The sequence below is a fragment of the Malurus melanocephalus genome, unplaced genomic scaffold (genome assembly GCF_030028575.1).
Source record: "Malurus melanocephalus ecotype Western Australia unplaced genomic scaffold, MMel_1.1 scaffold_710, whole genome shotgun sequence".
Classification (NCBI taxonomy): Eukaryota; Metazoa; Chordata; class Aves; order Passeriformes; family Maluridae; genus Malurus; species Malurus melanocephalus.
Window position 1 is genome coordinate 106,644 of NW_026623942.1, and position 15,245 is coordinate 121,888.

At 57.4% G+C, this 15,245-nt stretch overlaps 1 protein-coding gene across 2 annotated transcripts in view; it reads left to right on the plus strand.

Annotated features, from left to right (window-relative positions):
• The window catches only part of ZNF469 (zinc finger protein 469), a 72,852-nt gene extending 58,892 nt beyond the window's left edge, over window positions 1-13,960 (plus strand). For both annotated transcript variants that reach the window (XM_057384467.1, XM_057384466.1), the window contains exon 4: window positions 481-13,960. In XM_057384467.1, coding sequence (XP_057240450.1) covers window positions 667-13,224 — 12,558 coding nt within the window. In that variant the 5' untranslated portion in view covers window positions 481-666 and the 3' untranslated portion in view covers window positions 13,225-13,960. The remainder of the gene's footprint in view (window positions 1-480) is intronic.
• Window positions 13,961-15,245: the final 1,285 nt, after the last annotated feature.

Genomic DNA, 15,245 nt, shown 5'->3' on the forward strand with positions numbered 1-15,245 from the left:
TTTCAGAGCCATGAGAGGCAGCTCCAGGGGGAAAGTGGTGAAGCAAAAGCCTTTCCTTTCATCTTCCGTCACACAACGGGGAGCTGGGGACACGGGAACATGAGGACGCAGGCACACGGGGACACGGGCACACGGGGACATGGGGACAGAGAGCCCTTCCCAGGATGCCTCTCCCAGCCCATCCCGACAGCCCTTCCCACTAATCCGTAGGTGGAGCTCTTCTGTCATCTTTTTCTGCTTATGTTGCTAAGAAGTAACCCAGAAATAGCTTTCCCGGGAGAAAAAAAAAAGTGCTTCCTCAGCAGCTTTTGCCAGAGGTGAAGTGCTCTGAGCATCCTTTGAAGCTGCCGGGCTTCACCCCGGGGTTGCTCGGGGGGGTTGCGATGCCCCAAAGAAAGGGTCAAAATCTCTCCCGTGCCTGCTCTGGCCCTTTCCCTGACTGACGCCCAGCCTTCCCCTCTTCTCTCCCGTTGTCTGCAGGTCTGAAAGGATGCGGCAGAGCCCCGCCGGCCCTCGGGACCCGCCGCCACCCCGGCCCCGCGGAGCTGCTGCCCCTCTGCCCGCGCCGGTGCCCATCGGGGGAGAACCATGCCCGTGACGGGGGCACGGCAGCTCGCAGCGGGACGGRACAGCGGGGTTTTGTAGCCTTGTCCCCTCCTCGGTATCATGACTGGAGAGACCCAGCATGTTTACACCATCGGGGACACTGAGGCCGGCCCCAAAGAGCCCGACAAGGACTTCGGCTGTGACGGCTGCGGGGACAAGGATGGGAGGGCGCTGGGCGGGGAGGGCACGTCCCCCTTCCCCGGCCCCAAGGACAAGGAGCCCCACAGCCAGCGGGAAGCCGTGATCCGGCCGCAGCAAGCGGGGAAGATCGACTTCAAATCCCTCCAGTGCAAGCCCAAGTTCGGCAATGAGAGCGCCTGGGGAGAGCTCAAGGGCAGCCCCCCGTCCCCGCCGGGGAAGGGGCGGACCCGGGAGCGCGGCCGGCGCTCGGGGAAGGGCGAGCGGGGCCACCAGCAGCTCTACCGGCTCAGCATCGCCGGCACCCGGCCCAGCCCCACCATCGGCATCGCCTATCCCCAGCAGAAGGTGACGCCCCCGAAGAAGCCGGAGGTGACCCCTGCAGCCGGCAGCTACCGCTTCCACGTGCCGGCCATCGCCCCGGCAGAAGAACTCGGCTTCGGCCGCTGCTTCCCCGATGCCGCCGGTGGCCGGACCTCCAGCAACTATACCTCACAGCCCGGCCCCTCCCTCGGCCCCAAGGGGCAGCCCCCCGCCGCCGGCATCCCCCTCAAGAGCCCCGGCACCCATGGGCAGCTACATTATTTAGAGTTTCAGGCAAACCGGGCCGAGCCCTGGCCTTCCCCGGAGAAGAGCTTTGCCGGTGCTACCTACGGGATCTCGGTGCAGAAGCCCAGCTCTTTCTCCGAGGGTGGCAAAGGCGCCGTGCACGGCCTGGGGGCTCTGCCGTGCCAGTTCCCCTTCCAGCTGCTGCACGATGCGGCCAAGGAGCCGTTCCGTGGAGACACGGGCACCCAGGAGTACCTGGATGTGGGAATGGCCACCGGTGCCCAGCTGGCTCCCGGCGCCTTCGCCTTCCACGCGTCCTCCAGAGAGTGGCCGGAGGAGCCGCAGAGCGGGGGTCCCTACGAGAGCGTGTCCCCCGAGGGGAGGCTGTACGGGCTGTCCGTCCCCCCACCACCATCACCCTTCCTGCACCCGCCGCCGGCCCCGCACCACGGCCCCTTGCCCTTCTGCAAGGGTAGGGCCGAGCATCCCGCCGACCCCACTGGTGCTCTCCCGTCTGGTGCTATCGACCAAAACCCAAGCACTTTCCGAGAAAACCAAGCTGTTTTTCTGTCTAGTTTACACTCGCCTACCATGCCCAAGCCGGTCGGGAAGAGGCAAGCCTCGGCCAAGGACGGTGTCCCCAGCCCACGGCTGCTGGCGCAGAGCAGCCCCYTGAGAAGGACCGTGCCACCAAACTCCCTGTCCCAAGTGCACTTTCAGAGCAAGGCCTATTGCAGCTCCCCCGCGGGCAGCACCGGCGCGGGAGCCGTGCCTTTCGAGACGAGCGTTCCCACTACGGCACCCACCCACCCCAGGCTTGTGCAAGCTTGGGAAGGTGCCAYGAAGGCGTTTTCTCCCATGGACCAGAATTCAGCACCTTATTCAAACCCTGTTGGAAACCAGTTCTCATTCGAGTGCCAGTCTGGCCCCGAGCAGAGGCAGCACAGGCAGAAAGATGCCAGGCTGCCTTGGCAGCAGATGCACCTCCCTTCTGCAATGCCCGGTGCAAACAGGCTGGAGCTGTCGAGACACATCAGCAGCCAGAAGCTCCCCTTCCCCCTGGGCACGTCRGACTGGCAGGGCAGTGGGAAAGCCCAGAAAGGGCCCCCCATAAGCAGCTCTGCGGGGTATCACGGCAAAAAGCTCCTGTCAGGAGAGATCCTCCAGAGGGGAGATCCCAGCGTGACGGGAGCGTTCTCCTTTGAGAGCGGGAAGGAACCGGGGTCTCCAGTCTGTGACTCGAGAAGCAAAGCGCTGTTCTACAGCATGGCTCCAGCAGCTCCTCCTCCTCCCTCCAGGAGCTCATCAGGCTCAGCGCTGGTCCTGCCACCATCGGCCTTGGTGGCCGCCTCCCCTTGCGAGTCCCCGCTGCCGTCCCCTGTCCCCAACCCCACGTGTGGCAGCACCTGCTCGTCACTGTCCCCCGTGTCCAGCAGCCCACTCAACCCCAGCTTCGAGGACGGCCAGATGTCCGCAGCGCTGACCCCCTCACCCTTCTTCCAGCATCCCTGCCATGCCAAGGATGCCAGCAAAGCTTTCCACCCCTCCGACATCCTCAGTCCCAGCTCACTTCATTACCACCCTTCAGACTCCATAAAGTCCTTCCACTTCCCTGTGGATGCTCTGAAAGATTCAGACAGCCTCCTGAAGTGTACCCCAGCCAGCCCGTTCCACAAAGCCGGCGAGGTGGCCAAAAGCTGCTCGGAAGGGCCGGACGGGGAGCAGCCTCCACCACCCTACTCCTCCCATCACCTGCTGGCCACTTCCCTGAGCAGTGCCAGCCTGGACCAGCTGGACGTGCTGCTGACCTGCAGGCAGTGTGACCAGAACTACAGCAACCTGTCATCGTTCCTGCAGCACCGCCAGTTCTGCGCCTCCCACCCCGCTGAGCCCAAGGACGCTCCCCGGGCAGCCGAGGGGAGGAAAGCGCTCCTGCCAGAGCCTCCCAAACCCCCCGGCCTCGGGCTGTCTCCAGACCYCCAGGGAAATCTGCTGGCGTTGAACAAAAGCGATGATTTCTTGCTGGACGGGGAAAGCAAAAGTGAGGGCAAGGAGGATGCTCTGAAGGGCGGCCTCTTCCACGGCCTGGCCGCCGGCTCCCTCCCGCTCGGCGCSTCCGACCTGGACATCGACGATGCCAAGCTGGACAGCCTGATCACCGAGGCTCTCAACGGGCTGGGCTACCAGTCRGATAATGCAGAGATCGACAGCAGCTTCATTGATGTGTTTGCTGATGAGGAGCTGCCGGGTGTGAGGGCGGCCAGCACGGGGACGGCCCACAAGGCCAAGGAAGGCCCGGCCTCAGACAACAAATCCAATGTGGTGGCAGAGGAACAGGCGGTGGGAAACACCAAGGCTGGCTGTTTTTATGAAGAGGGACACCCAGGAGGGGAGCAGGTGAAGAGAGGGGCAGGAAAGCAGCACCTTCACAAAGGGAGGGTGGCACGGAGGGTGGCACCGCAGGAGCCRGAGCCTGCGGCGGAGGGAGCGGAGAGGACAGCCAGGCTGAGGGCGGGCAGGAAGAACAGCATCCCCTCAGCCACCWCCTCCAGCCAAAAACACCCCAGGAAACCCAGCCAGGACCCGCCGGTGAAGAGCGAGGTGGGGCCGGGTATTGCCGCCAAGAGCTCCAAGCCACCACGGTTCTCCATGAAGGACGTGAAGAAGAGGAAGGCCCGAAGCGGGACATGGAGCAAGGAGCTCATCCACAAGATCGTGCAGCAAAAGAACAAGCTGCACAAACTGCAGGTGAAGAGCAGCAAGCAGGCCCAGGTCCCTCAGGCCACCGAGAAGCCACAGGCAGCCACAAAAGAGGGCAGGCTGAGGGAATACGACTACGTGTCCGACTCGGATGAGGAGGGGGCAGAGCACAGCAAGCCCCGGGGCAGGAGGAAGCGTGGCACAGGACTCATCAGGAGGAACAAGCATGGCTTCAGCAAGAAACGCCCAGGCAGAAACGAGAGAGCCAGAGAGAAAGAGCCAGACTGGAAAAGGGACRGTGAGAAAAGAGAGGCACAGGAGGACGGGGAGGGCCCGGGTCAGGAGGATGCTGAGAAAGAGGATTGTGCTGCCAGAGCCCGAAGGAGGAGCATCCACTCTTCTGCTGGCAGCAGCCACAGCGTGCCCAGAGAGACGGGCAGGAGCCCACCCCGTGCTGCTGGGACTGGTGACAAGGGTGGCACCCAGAGGAGGAGGCGCTCGGGCAGCCCGGCCCGTGTGCCAAGGACTCCGCTCAGCCCTCCCGAGGACAGCAGCCCGAAGATGAGCCAGGGGAGCAAAGAGGACGTTCCCAGGGGGAGCAGGAGGATTGGCTCAGCCAAACCTTTGCTGTCAGGCTCCAGGACACAGCCGAGTATTGAACCAGGTGTTGGTGCCATGGACTGTGCGAAGAAGGAGCTGTCACCACAGCCCCAGGAAAGGCAAATGCCCAGCATGGCCACCACTGGGCTCTGCTCTAAGGAGGGGCTGGAAGAGCCCAAAGGAGCAGCAAAACTCCTGAGTGAGGCAGGAGAACCCACCCTGGAGWCTCAGGGCTCTCCTGAGCTGAACATGGATCACCAGAGGCAGCAGTTCACCCCGTTCCCCAGCGCAGGGCTGAAGTACCACACGGAGGAGGTGACTGCTCCACCCCAGAGCAGGAATGAAGCAAGTCCTGGCTGTGGGAGTGCCACCTCCTCGGAAGCAGGAATGAAACCCATGAAGGGACTGTGTGACAGTCAGAAGGACTATCCCACACCAGCCCCCAGCTACGGGGAGGATGCAGCGGGAATGATGCTCRCTGCCAAGGCCCCCAATCCATACACCAGCAGTGATAATGCATTTTTTGATCCCAAAGGCCTTCCCGGTCACTACGATGACAGCCTCTTCCCAAAGCCCCCAGCCCTGGGCTCGTCCCACCTGGATGACATGTACCTGTGCCGGGATGGCATCGACGCCGGCTCCTTCGAGCAGAAACACGCCAGCATCTCCCCTTTTGCCGCAGAAATGCCGCAGGGCAAAGTGTCCTCCCCTCTCAGCTTCCATTCCTCATCGATATTTGGAGAGCTTCCTGTCTCCGAGTTCGATCCGTACGAGAGCAAGGATGGATACGAGACAACGTTCCCGTGTCCTGGGAATGGCCCCCGCAAGCTGCTGCCGTTCGAGCACCCCTATCCATCCTTCATGCCGGAGAAGGACTGGTCCCTCATGGAGGAGGTGGCTCCCATGCTGCCWGAAGACATGACCCACTTCCACAGCCTCTCCGTGGAGAAGCCACCAGCCAAGAAATTCCCTGAGGAAGGAGCTGCCCCCAGCAGCCAGCTCTCCCTGCCGCTGCCAGACAGGATGRCGGATTACAACGTGACTTTCATCARCAACATTTCRGATGATGAGCTGGAGATCAAGCGTTTGGTCACRGAGCTGGAAAGCCAACTGCAAACCAGCAAGTTGGACCCCGAAGTGTCTGTCACCCTCCCAAAATCTGAGCACAGTGTGGCTGCTCACCTGCAAGCACAGGGGCCCGAGCGCTTCCCGGCGCTGCCAGAGCCAGAGGCACGCCAGGAGAAAGGGATGTTTTTGTCAGGTGAGCTGGGCAGTTCGAGCCTCTGCATCAGGGAGAGGCTGGGAGGGGACAAGCCGGACGTGGTGACCGCCCATGAGGACTACGAGAGGCCCAGGGAGCCCTGGCCGTGCCCACTGGAGCTGGGCTCGCTGGAATCCAGGATGTGTGTGCCAGCTCCGCTCACCACAAACCATTTCTGCTCCAAAGACAACAGGGAGCAGCTCCAGGGAGCTGCGGCTGCGGAGGAAAGAGAGCCCAGGAAGATGGAAAATCAGTCTCCTTCCAAAAGTCGACCTGACTCAACTGACCAAACAGATGCTCCCACCTCCACAGACCCCGTGACAAAAAGCCCTCCTGTTATCCCCGACTCTGTGTTCCCCAAAACCACGGATGCAGCAGAAGTAGCCAAAGACCCCCTGCCATCCCTGCCATGCCAGCACGGTGCCATGGGCTTCCCTTTGCCAGGGAAAGCAGACGCTGATCCTGCAGAGCTGGACAAGTTTGATGCCCATACTCCAACCCCTAAACCTGAATTTGGCTTCCAGCAGGGYCCCACCCCAGCCTTGGCCCTCACCTTTTCACCTCCCATCAGAGAGGTCCCAGATACAGAAGAAAGACCCTTAAGCAAGACCGAGTCCCCCAAAACAGTGCAAACTGCTGTGGATCTCCAAGGGGATAGTGGTGGGTCTGCGTTGGTGGAGGAAGGGGAGGAGAGGAAGAGTCCCACCACCYATCCAAGCCCTGCAGCCAGTGACAAAGCCAGCAAAGTGCTGCTGTTTGAGATGCTGAGCCTGCCCAAGGAGAGCGACCGCCCTTCCCAGGAGATGGTGGCATCYCAGGACACCTCTGCCAACCCTCTGCAGCAGCTCCAGCTCTTCGTTGCCCGGACGGTGAAGAACAACGAGGACGAGTTGTTGCTGCCTTGCTTCCCTGGGCTCCTGGCTGCCAGCCAGCCCTGTGCCACCACCCACGTCCAGACACAGCACAGGGAGCAGAGCAGCRGTGCCTTGGAAGGGGAAAATCAGASCCCAGGGGAAGGGGTTATCCCCATGGGAAACAACACAGGGAACRGCGCTGCTCCAGGGAAAGAAGTGCTTTTTCCCAGTGCAGGTGAGCAGCTGGAGTCCTTGAATGCAGAGGGCTCTTACCATGCAAAACAATCCACGTCGGCAAAGCCCGAGCTGCAGAATAATGTAACAGAGCTGCAGCACTTAGCAAATGAGCCCACGGAGCCAAGGGACATCAATATCCCTGCAGATGGTGTTTCCCAGGAGCGTAATGACCTCTCACCACCCAGCAGCACCGCGGTGACCCCGCTGCCAGGGCAGGCGAGGAAAGCTGATCGGCCCAGGGAAGAGCAGCAGGAAGATAACAACACAGCGACCTTGGCATTTAGGAAACATGAGCAATCCCACCTCAGCCGTGGTTTACTCGAGGAAGAAACGCTGGGCAGAGCAGAGGGACAGAAGCTGGAAAGGAGCTGGGTGGGAAAAGGGGCACAGCCCCTGGGCAGTGCTCCCACGAGTCCCGTCAGCCCCCCAGGRCCCTCTGAGGAGGGTGTCCCCCAGSGTCACAGCTTGGGGACAGAGTTAAAAACCGGCACAGTCAGTGCAGAGGTTCCCAGAGAAGGGAATGCCAGGTTGTCCCTCAATGGCTGTCACTACATGGGTGACTCTCCAGCCAGCCTGCCTTTTGCAGCTGCATTTTCTGACCTGAAATGCTTGCAAAGCRGTGGGGCTGAGGGGGAAGAGATCCCCAGCTTTGGTGCTCAGCTCTCCGATGAGAAGAAGTACAGCTCGTCCCTGCCTAMCACACCGAGCTCATTGGTCACAAAGAATTGTCCTCCTGAGCCCAGCAGCCTTCACATCCATCACAGTGTGAGCCCAGCAGAGCAAGGGACGTGGAAAAGAGCGCCCACCTTCCCTCCTTCACTGCATCACTGCGGGGCTGTGCTGGTGGAAGCAGCTGAGGAATGTCAYCCTCACCTCCCTGACGGTGTTTTGGGTAACTGTGGATCACCTGAAAGAGAGGGGACAGTGAGACCCTGTGCTCTGCTGCATGGTGATGGTCTGGTGGGCTCTGCCTTGGAGATGGATGGTCACCAGGAAACTCCTGGGAAGGACTGTTCTCTKCCCTGCTCACCACCTTTCAACCAGAAAGAGGTCCCTGAAAGCACCGGTGCTGTGCTGCCRGATTTTAAAGAAAACCAAGGATGTGCCATCACAGACACCGTCATCAGCTCCACTCCTCCAGAAATCCAGGACTATCCAACCCACCCCACAGCAGATCTTCTGCCCAYAGGAGAAAGGGAGGTGGACCTGAACCAAGAGAACAAGCTTGAAAGCTGCTCCYGTGATGGGAATAAACATCAAAGTGAACCAGAGGCTTTGTCCAATGGCTTTGCTGTTCAGGACATGTCAGCTGCCATCAGCAGAGGTCTTACCAGGGCTGGAGATCTTGGTCCTGCTGAATTAAACAGCCATGAGTTTTCAGGGGCAGCAGAGGTGRGACTTGGTCTTTCTGAAACCACAGAAAGTGAAGAAAAGTGTTTAAAAGAGGAGAAATCCCAAAGCCATGGGGCTGCAGAAGCTGGGGGTTGTGTGTTAAACAGTGTGGGCCAAGGAGAAGACAACCCACCCAAAAGTGCTCCAGACCCTTCCCAAAATGAACTCCACAAAGGAAAAAAGCCCAGTGGACTCCCGGTGACCTGTGACATTTGTTCAGCCACTTTCCGGTCCAAGCCCGGCCTGACCAGGCACAAAGCTGTCAAGCACCAGGTGAAGAACAGAGGTTTGCCACAGCCCAGCAGAACTCCCAGATCCCCTCTGATTCCTTCACACAAGACATCAAAAGCAGCCCAAAAGGTGGCCAGGAGGAGCCTGAAAGCRTCAGTCGAAGATAAAACCTGGAGCTCCCAGGTGCCAACCTCCACCGTTGAACACATTCCCAAGAAAATTCTCCCAGACCTGGAGAAAGAGCCCAGCACGCAGATGCAGGAGGTGGTCAGCAGCGTGCTCAGTGACCTCAGCGTGATCTCCTTGGAGATGTCCCAGGAGCTGTACCACACACAGGTTCTGCAGAGGGAGGTGAAAGCAAAGGGCTCGGAGATGAGGGGATCAGGAGAGGCGGTGTCTGGGAAGCTGGGCTCGGGATGGCGGGTCAGGAAGGGAGACAAGGGCAGAAGAAGCCAAAGCAAAGATGTTGGAGAGGAGAACGGCAGTTCTGAGAAGCAGCTCAACAGGAAAGTGAGGCGAAGGAAAGCAAAGGTGTTTCCCAGCAGGAATGAGCCCGATGGTCCGAGTGAGCTGCAGAAGAACACAGCTCCTCCCCCGGCTGCCCTGAGCTCCAGCCCGCCCAGGATCATGGAGGGCTTGCATGAGCCAGGTGGTTTCATCTCCACAGAGGAGCCAAGCAGGACCAGCACAGCCCAGCACTCCCAAAAAGCCAAAGAGTCCCCTTGTGCAGCTGAGCTCGCAGAAGACCTGGGCAGCAGGATGGTGTCKCTAAAAGAGATGGTCAGCAAGGAGACTGCTACGGGCATGGTCACCTATCCTGGGGAGGTGGAAGGTCCAGATGGAGTGGAAGACATGCAGGTTTGCAAAAAATGGATTAGCGGGTTTGTGAAGCAAGTGGCGAAGGGTTTGGGCAAGGTGGGCACAGAGCAGCATCGTGGYGCTGATGGCACAGGGGACATGGATGCTGGGACAAGGGACAGTCCTGCAGCGGGCAGCAACACCGGGAGCTGGAATGGTGCCCCACAGGATCCCACAGCTCCTGCCAAAGGGGCTGTGCTGCTGGAGAACCATGATTTGGGAACCCCCCAAAGTGTTTCTGGGCACAGCGTTCTGCAGGCCACACAAGGGACCAGCCCTCCTCCTGCAGAGCCAAAGCGATGGGTGAAGGCAGATGTGCCACCAGGCAGGGAGCACTGTGGGGACAGCACGGCCACCTCCGACCTCCAGAGCTTTTTTGACGATGACTCCACGTTCTCCCAGCTGTTCCCCCGCGATGAGCAGTTTGTCCGGAGGAAGTGCACGCGGGTGTATGGGAAGCGCAGCAAGAAACCCAAACCTGTCCCTGAGGTCAACCTGCAGCCAGCGGGGGCCATCGACCTCTTCACCATCCGCCTGGCTTCTGACCTCAGCGACACCGGCTCCTTCTGTGTCACCAGRGAGGAGCCTTGTGAGTACGAGACCATCTCCGTTGACGATGCCCTGATGCTGAACATGTGCCATGGTGGCAAGGCAAAGAGCGGAGATGCTGCTCCAAATGGATCCAAAAGCATCGAGCTGAGGTTGGACCATGAGGTGACCGASCAAGGGAAGGAGGACATTGACCTGGAGGACAACATGCTGACCTTCTTGTGCCAAAGCAGCCACATGGACAAYGTCCCCAGCTTGAACATCTGGGGCAGTCTGGAGAAGGAGGGGGAAAGCCTCTCTGCCGAGGACATGTTTGAGCCTCTGATGGGCCTTGAGGATGAGCACTCACTCCGAGAAGTGAGCTCAGAGCCCCCTGACCTGGAGGAGGAGCCCTACGATGCCAAGGAAGATGAGGATTTGGACTCTCCCGAGTTCCACACYATCAACATCGAGATGCTGAACGCAAAGCTGAAGATGAGAGACGTGTGCTTCTTCGGCCCTTGCGAGGATCTTGCTGGCCATGGGGAAGACAATGCTGCGAGTTTGAAGCCAAAGTCAGGCAAGCACAGGAGCAAGGTGGAAGATGGGAAACTGGGGAAAAACCGTGGGGAGATAACCATCAAAACCAAAGACAAGCAGTACAAATGCAAGGTCTGCTTCCAGTGGTTCCTGACATTGGGAGAGCTGGACTTCCACAAGCTGTCCCACAACCCTTCCCCTCCTCCTACCTGCTACATGTGTGTCCAGCGGAAATTCAGCTCCCGGGAGCAGCTCCGGGACCACCTGAAGGAGAAGCACGCCAGGAACAAAGCCGGGCTGTGGGCGTGCGGGATGTGCCTGAAGGAGATCTCGGACGTGTGGATGTACAACGAGCACCTCCGGGAGCACGCCACGCAGTTTGCGCGCAAGGGGCAGGCGCAGAAGTCGGTGATGGGCCTGCCGGGCTGCTTCGGTGAGGACAACGCCGCTGTCACCCATTTCCTCAACACCATCATGTATCGGAAGCCTGGYAGGTCCTCCCGGCACGGTGACCCCAGCAGCCAGCACGGGGTCAGCAGAGAGAGCAAGAGCCCCAAGGAGCTGCCCCTCGAGCAGGAGAAGGCAATGAAAGACCCCTCGGAAAGCAACGTCAAGGTGAAGCCACCTGCGCCCAGCTCCTCCAAAGCATCCGCCAGCCCATCCCCAGAGCACATGGCAAAAAGTGAAACCACCCCAAAATCTGTCCCCATGCACCCAGACTGCAAGGATCCTTCCCGGGACTGCCATCACTGCGGCAAGCAGTTCCCCAAACCCTTCAAGCTCCAGCGGCACTTGGTCGTGCACAGCTTGCAGAAGATTTACTTGTGCCACAAGTGCCCCATGTTCTACCAGGAGACCAAAGAGCTCCGGAGCCACCTGAGCCAGGAGCACGGCGTGGTGGAGGAGCAGGAGATCAARCACACCACCCTGTACGCCTGTGAGCTCTGCGCCGACGTCATGCACGTCATCAAGAAGTCCTTCATCTGCAGCATGTGCAACTACACCTTCTCCAAGAAGGAGCAGTACGACCGGCACATGGAGAAGCACCTGGCGGGCAGCAACAAGACTTTCAAATTCCGAGGGGTCATGAGGCCTGGCGCTGCCTGCAGGGAGGGCAGGGAGAAGGTGAAGGAGGATGGATCTCTCCGGGAGGSAATGCCACCGAGCAAGAAGCAGAAGGTGGCTCACTATGGCAGCTCAGTCCCACACAGGTCACCAGTYCACCTGGGCCCCACCAGTGACCTTCGGCTGGTGGAGGCTGCAAGCCCCAGCCTGCAGGTTGCCTCTGACTCCTTCCCAACAGCGCCTGGTGAGCCAGGAGCAYCCCAACCTTCTGTAAAAGAAGTCCTGGTGGGTGACTTCTCGGARTTCCTGGCAGAGATGGAGAAGTCCCCGTTTGACCCCCTGCCACCACCACCCTGCCTGTCCCCATCCCTGCCACCAGCTGCTGCCAGCAGCCCTGAGCTCGGCCACATCGCTGGCCTAGCCATCGAGGAGCTGGAGAAAGGAGCCTTTGATGGGAAACCCCTTCCTTTCTTGGACTCGCCTGAGTTTGCCATGGACCTTGCTGGCTTGGCTTGTCACCAGGCCACCAACCAAAAACTGTCCCCTCCACACCTGACCGAGAAACGTGGCTGTGCCGATGGCCGTAAAAAAACAAGCACGGGCAGCAAAGATGAATACAGGGCGTGTGTCCTGGATAATCCCAGTGCAAACACTGATGCCATGGATGGGATCCCATTTCTCCAGCTTGCCAAGAAGGTYTCAGAGCTTCCTTCCCCTCAGGCAGAGTCTCCACCAGCCACRGAGACCCACAAATGGGGCAACCCCAGTGCTGGCGATGCCTCTGCTTGGGAAGGTGCACCTAAGGGCTCATYTCCAGAAGGTGCCCACCAGCCCCTGCCCCTGAAGGACAAAACGGCATCATCCACACTCAACAGAGCTGCCAAAGATTCGGTCCCACCAAAGAAGACCGTGGGTAGCGAGGCTGCTCCCGGTGCAGGCAGCCCCAGTGGCAGCACCGAGGAGGGACAGCAGCCCATCTCAGGGAAGGAGAAATCCGTGCCTGAGGCTAAGGACAGCAGCCCAAATGCCAAGGACCAAAGTGGCAGCCCAAGCAAATCCAGCAGCCACCAGCCCAGAGGTGAGGCAGCCGTGAGACACGGCCACGCGGAGCCGGGCAGAGCGTCCGGCAAGCTTCACCCCAAGAGAAGGAAAGAACACAAATCCTTGAGCCACCGCAGCAGCTCCGGCTCCCGGGAGAACATGGAAGGAGACGGGAAGAAGAAGAAAGCCCGGCCGCCGTGCCCGGTGAGGAGCGAGAGCACCGCTGAGCTCAAACGTGGCAGCTGGAGCAACGCCGAGGCTCCCGCCCTGTCCCCCGGCAGGAGGGACACGCACTGCAACAAGATGGGTCCCAAACCCAGAACCGGCTCCCAGCTGAAGAAAATGCTCCTGGACCCTTACAACCAGAGGAAAGAGGAGCTCCGTCACGCCAACGGGGACGTGAAGCGCAGGAAGGCCATTCTGGGCAAGAGCCTCCACCAAGTGTTGGCCAAAGGGCCATCCCCACGTGGCTCCTGGCACGGCCACCGCGCTGCCCGCGGGGCCAGGGCGGCCGGCACGGCCAGCTACCGCAGCGCCGAGTCCCAGAACAACCTGCTCAGCCAACTCTTTGGGCAGAAATTAACCAGCTTTAAAATTCCTTTAAGAAGAGATACTTCAGAGTAATTTATGGAAGTGACTTATGGTGATCCTCAGCTGCTTTCATGGGGTTTGCAAGGGAAAAATTATCAAAGCATTAAATTCGTTTGTGTAGCATGATTTCTCTGTCTAGCTTAAATGAACTTGCACTGCAGCCTCTGTGAAATAGTTTGCTTTGTGTCTACTAATCTACTTTAATTCACCTGATTTATCATGCAAATGCTAGAACTTTGATGTTGCTGATGATTTTCATGAACTGAAATTGTAATCGCTTTGGGCAGACTGAATCGTCGAGAGCAATTTCTTTATTGCAGAAGTGCTGAGGTTATAAGGATACTTGCAAATCTCAGACCCTTTTGAGTCTGTGTCTGTGTTATCTTTGTACAAAGTACTTGAAGAGATGAACTTCATTCCGTAGACGTCTTATTCATAAGGTGCAGTACACTGTAGAAAGCAAATTTTTTTTTTTTTGGAAGATTTTGCACAAATAATCCCGTACAATTCATTTAATTGGGAGCTGGCCTAAGCGATGATACAATTTAAAAAATTAAATTAAGACCCAAGTGTCCTATATTTTGACAGCCATCCCYAAGAATTTTGTTTCTACATCGTCAAGAGAAGAACAACCCAGCTCTGGGGCTGTCGGAGCCCTCCAGAGGATGCTGCCACTCTTTGACCACTGTAGACGATGGGACTGGAGGAGAAGCGTCCCCACGAGCAAACTGCACCTTGACACTTGTGACAAACTCTGATTTTTTAGGGTTTTGGGTTKTTTTTTTKTKKTGTGTGTGWGWGTGTGTGCGTGTGCGTTTTTTCTTTTTGTTTGTGGGGAGGTTTTGTTTTTTTTGTGCAACGAGAAAACTGTGCCAATTTACCGCAGCGAAAACCGGTACTGTCCGAGTGCCCTCAATGGTATCACTTCTAAACTCTCTTACTGTATTGACGTAGTGGCTCTATAGGTATCCGCTTGTACTATGCAGTTACTGGTGCTATTCTTCATTTGTAATGTGAATACAGACTTCCTTGATTGAAAAAAAAAAAAAAGGGAATTGGTAGGAAGAAGCCGTTACCTGTCAAAAAAATTAAGCAGGAAAAGAGAATTAAAAAAAAAAAAATAAATCCAACTCGAGGGGGAAAAAATTCAGCTTTAGGGAGAAAAAATCACACAGCTTAGGGGGAAAAAATACAACTTTGGGGGAAAAAATACATCAGACTTAGGGAAGAAAATAGAACTTTAGGGAAAAAACTCTATGCTGGTACTCCATAGTGTCGAAAAGGTTACGTCACGTTAAACGAGCACGTTCTACAACCGAACTTTTGGATCCAGAAAGAAATCTCAGGTGCAAATGAGGACATGGAAAGATTTTATTGAAATACTCCCAAGTCAAGGAGGTGAAGTAATGCACTGATGTGATATGAACAGTCAGAGTACTTTGCGTCTGTCCTGCAATTATTTTTTGTTTTGTTTTAGAGTTAAAAGAAAAAAAAAAAAGAGGCTTTATTCTGTTAATATGTATCTTTACAATTCTTTGTATTGTATAAAAAACTATTGTAGGTAATTTACCTTGGGTGCAATGTGTTCTGTCAAAAGTTTTTATTTTGATATTTTGTCCAGAGAAGCAGAGAGAGAGCAGGAAACGCCGTTTTATGATGTTGTCCGTGTGCTTTTAAAGTGCCTCTTTAATATTGTTAAATAAAGTATGAGATGAAAATATGGGGTGGTACTGTAAAGTCATCCATGATTAATCTTTTCAAATATATTCCAATATTTTCACAGAAATTCCCTGTCTRCGTGATGTTTGTGGGATGTTTGAGGTGTCCTCTGTAAAGGGGCTGAGGAGGACATTGGTGCCAGTGGTTTGCAAAGTGTTGGRGCTTCCCAGCGGTGAAGCTGCTCCTCTTCATCACAGATCTTACCCCAGTCCTACTCATGGCAGGAGAGTCCTGTCCCTGAGGGGAGAAGCACAAGGTGACARTGATGGTGATGGCCTGGTTTGGTGKCCATCAGTTGGTGATGGTGATGGCCTGGTTTGGTGGTCATCAGTTGG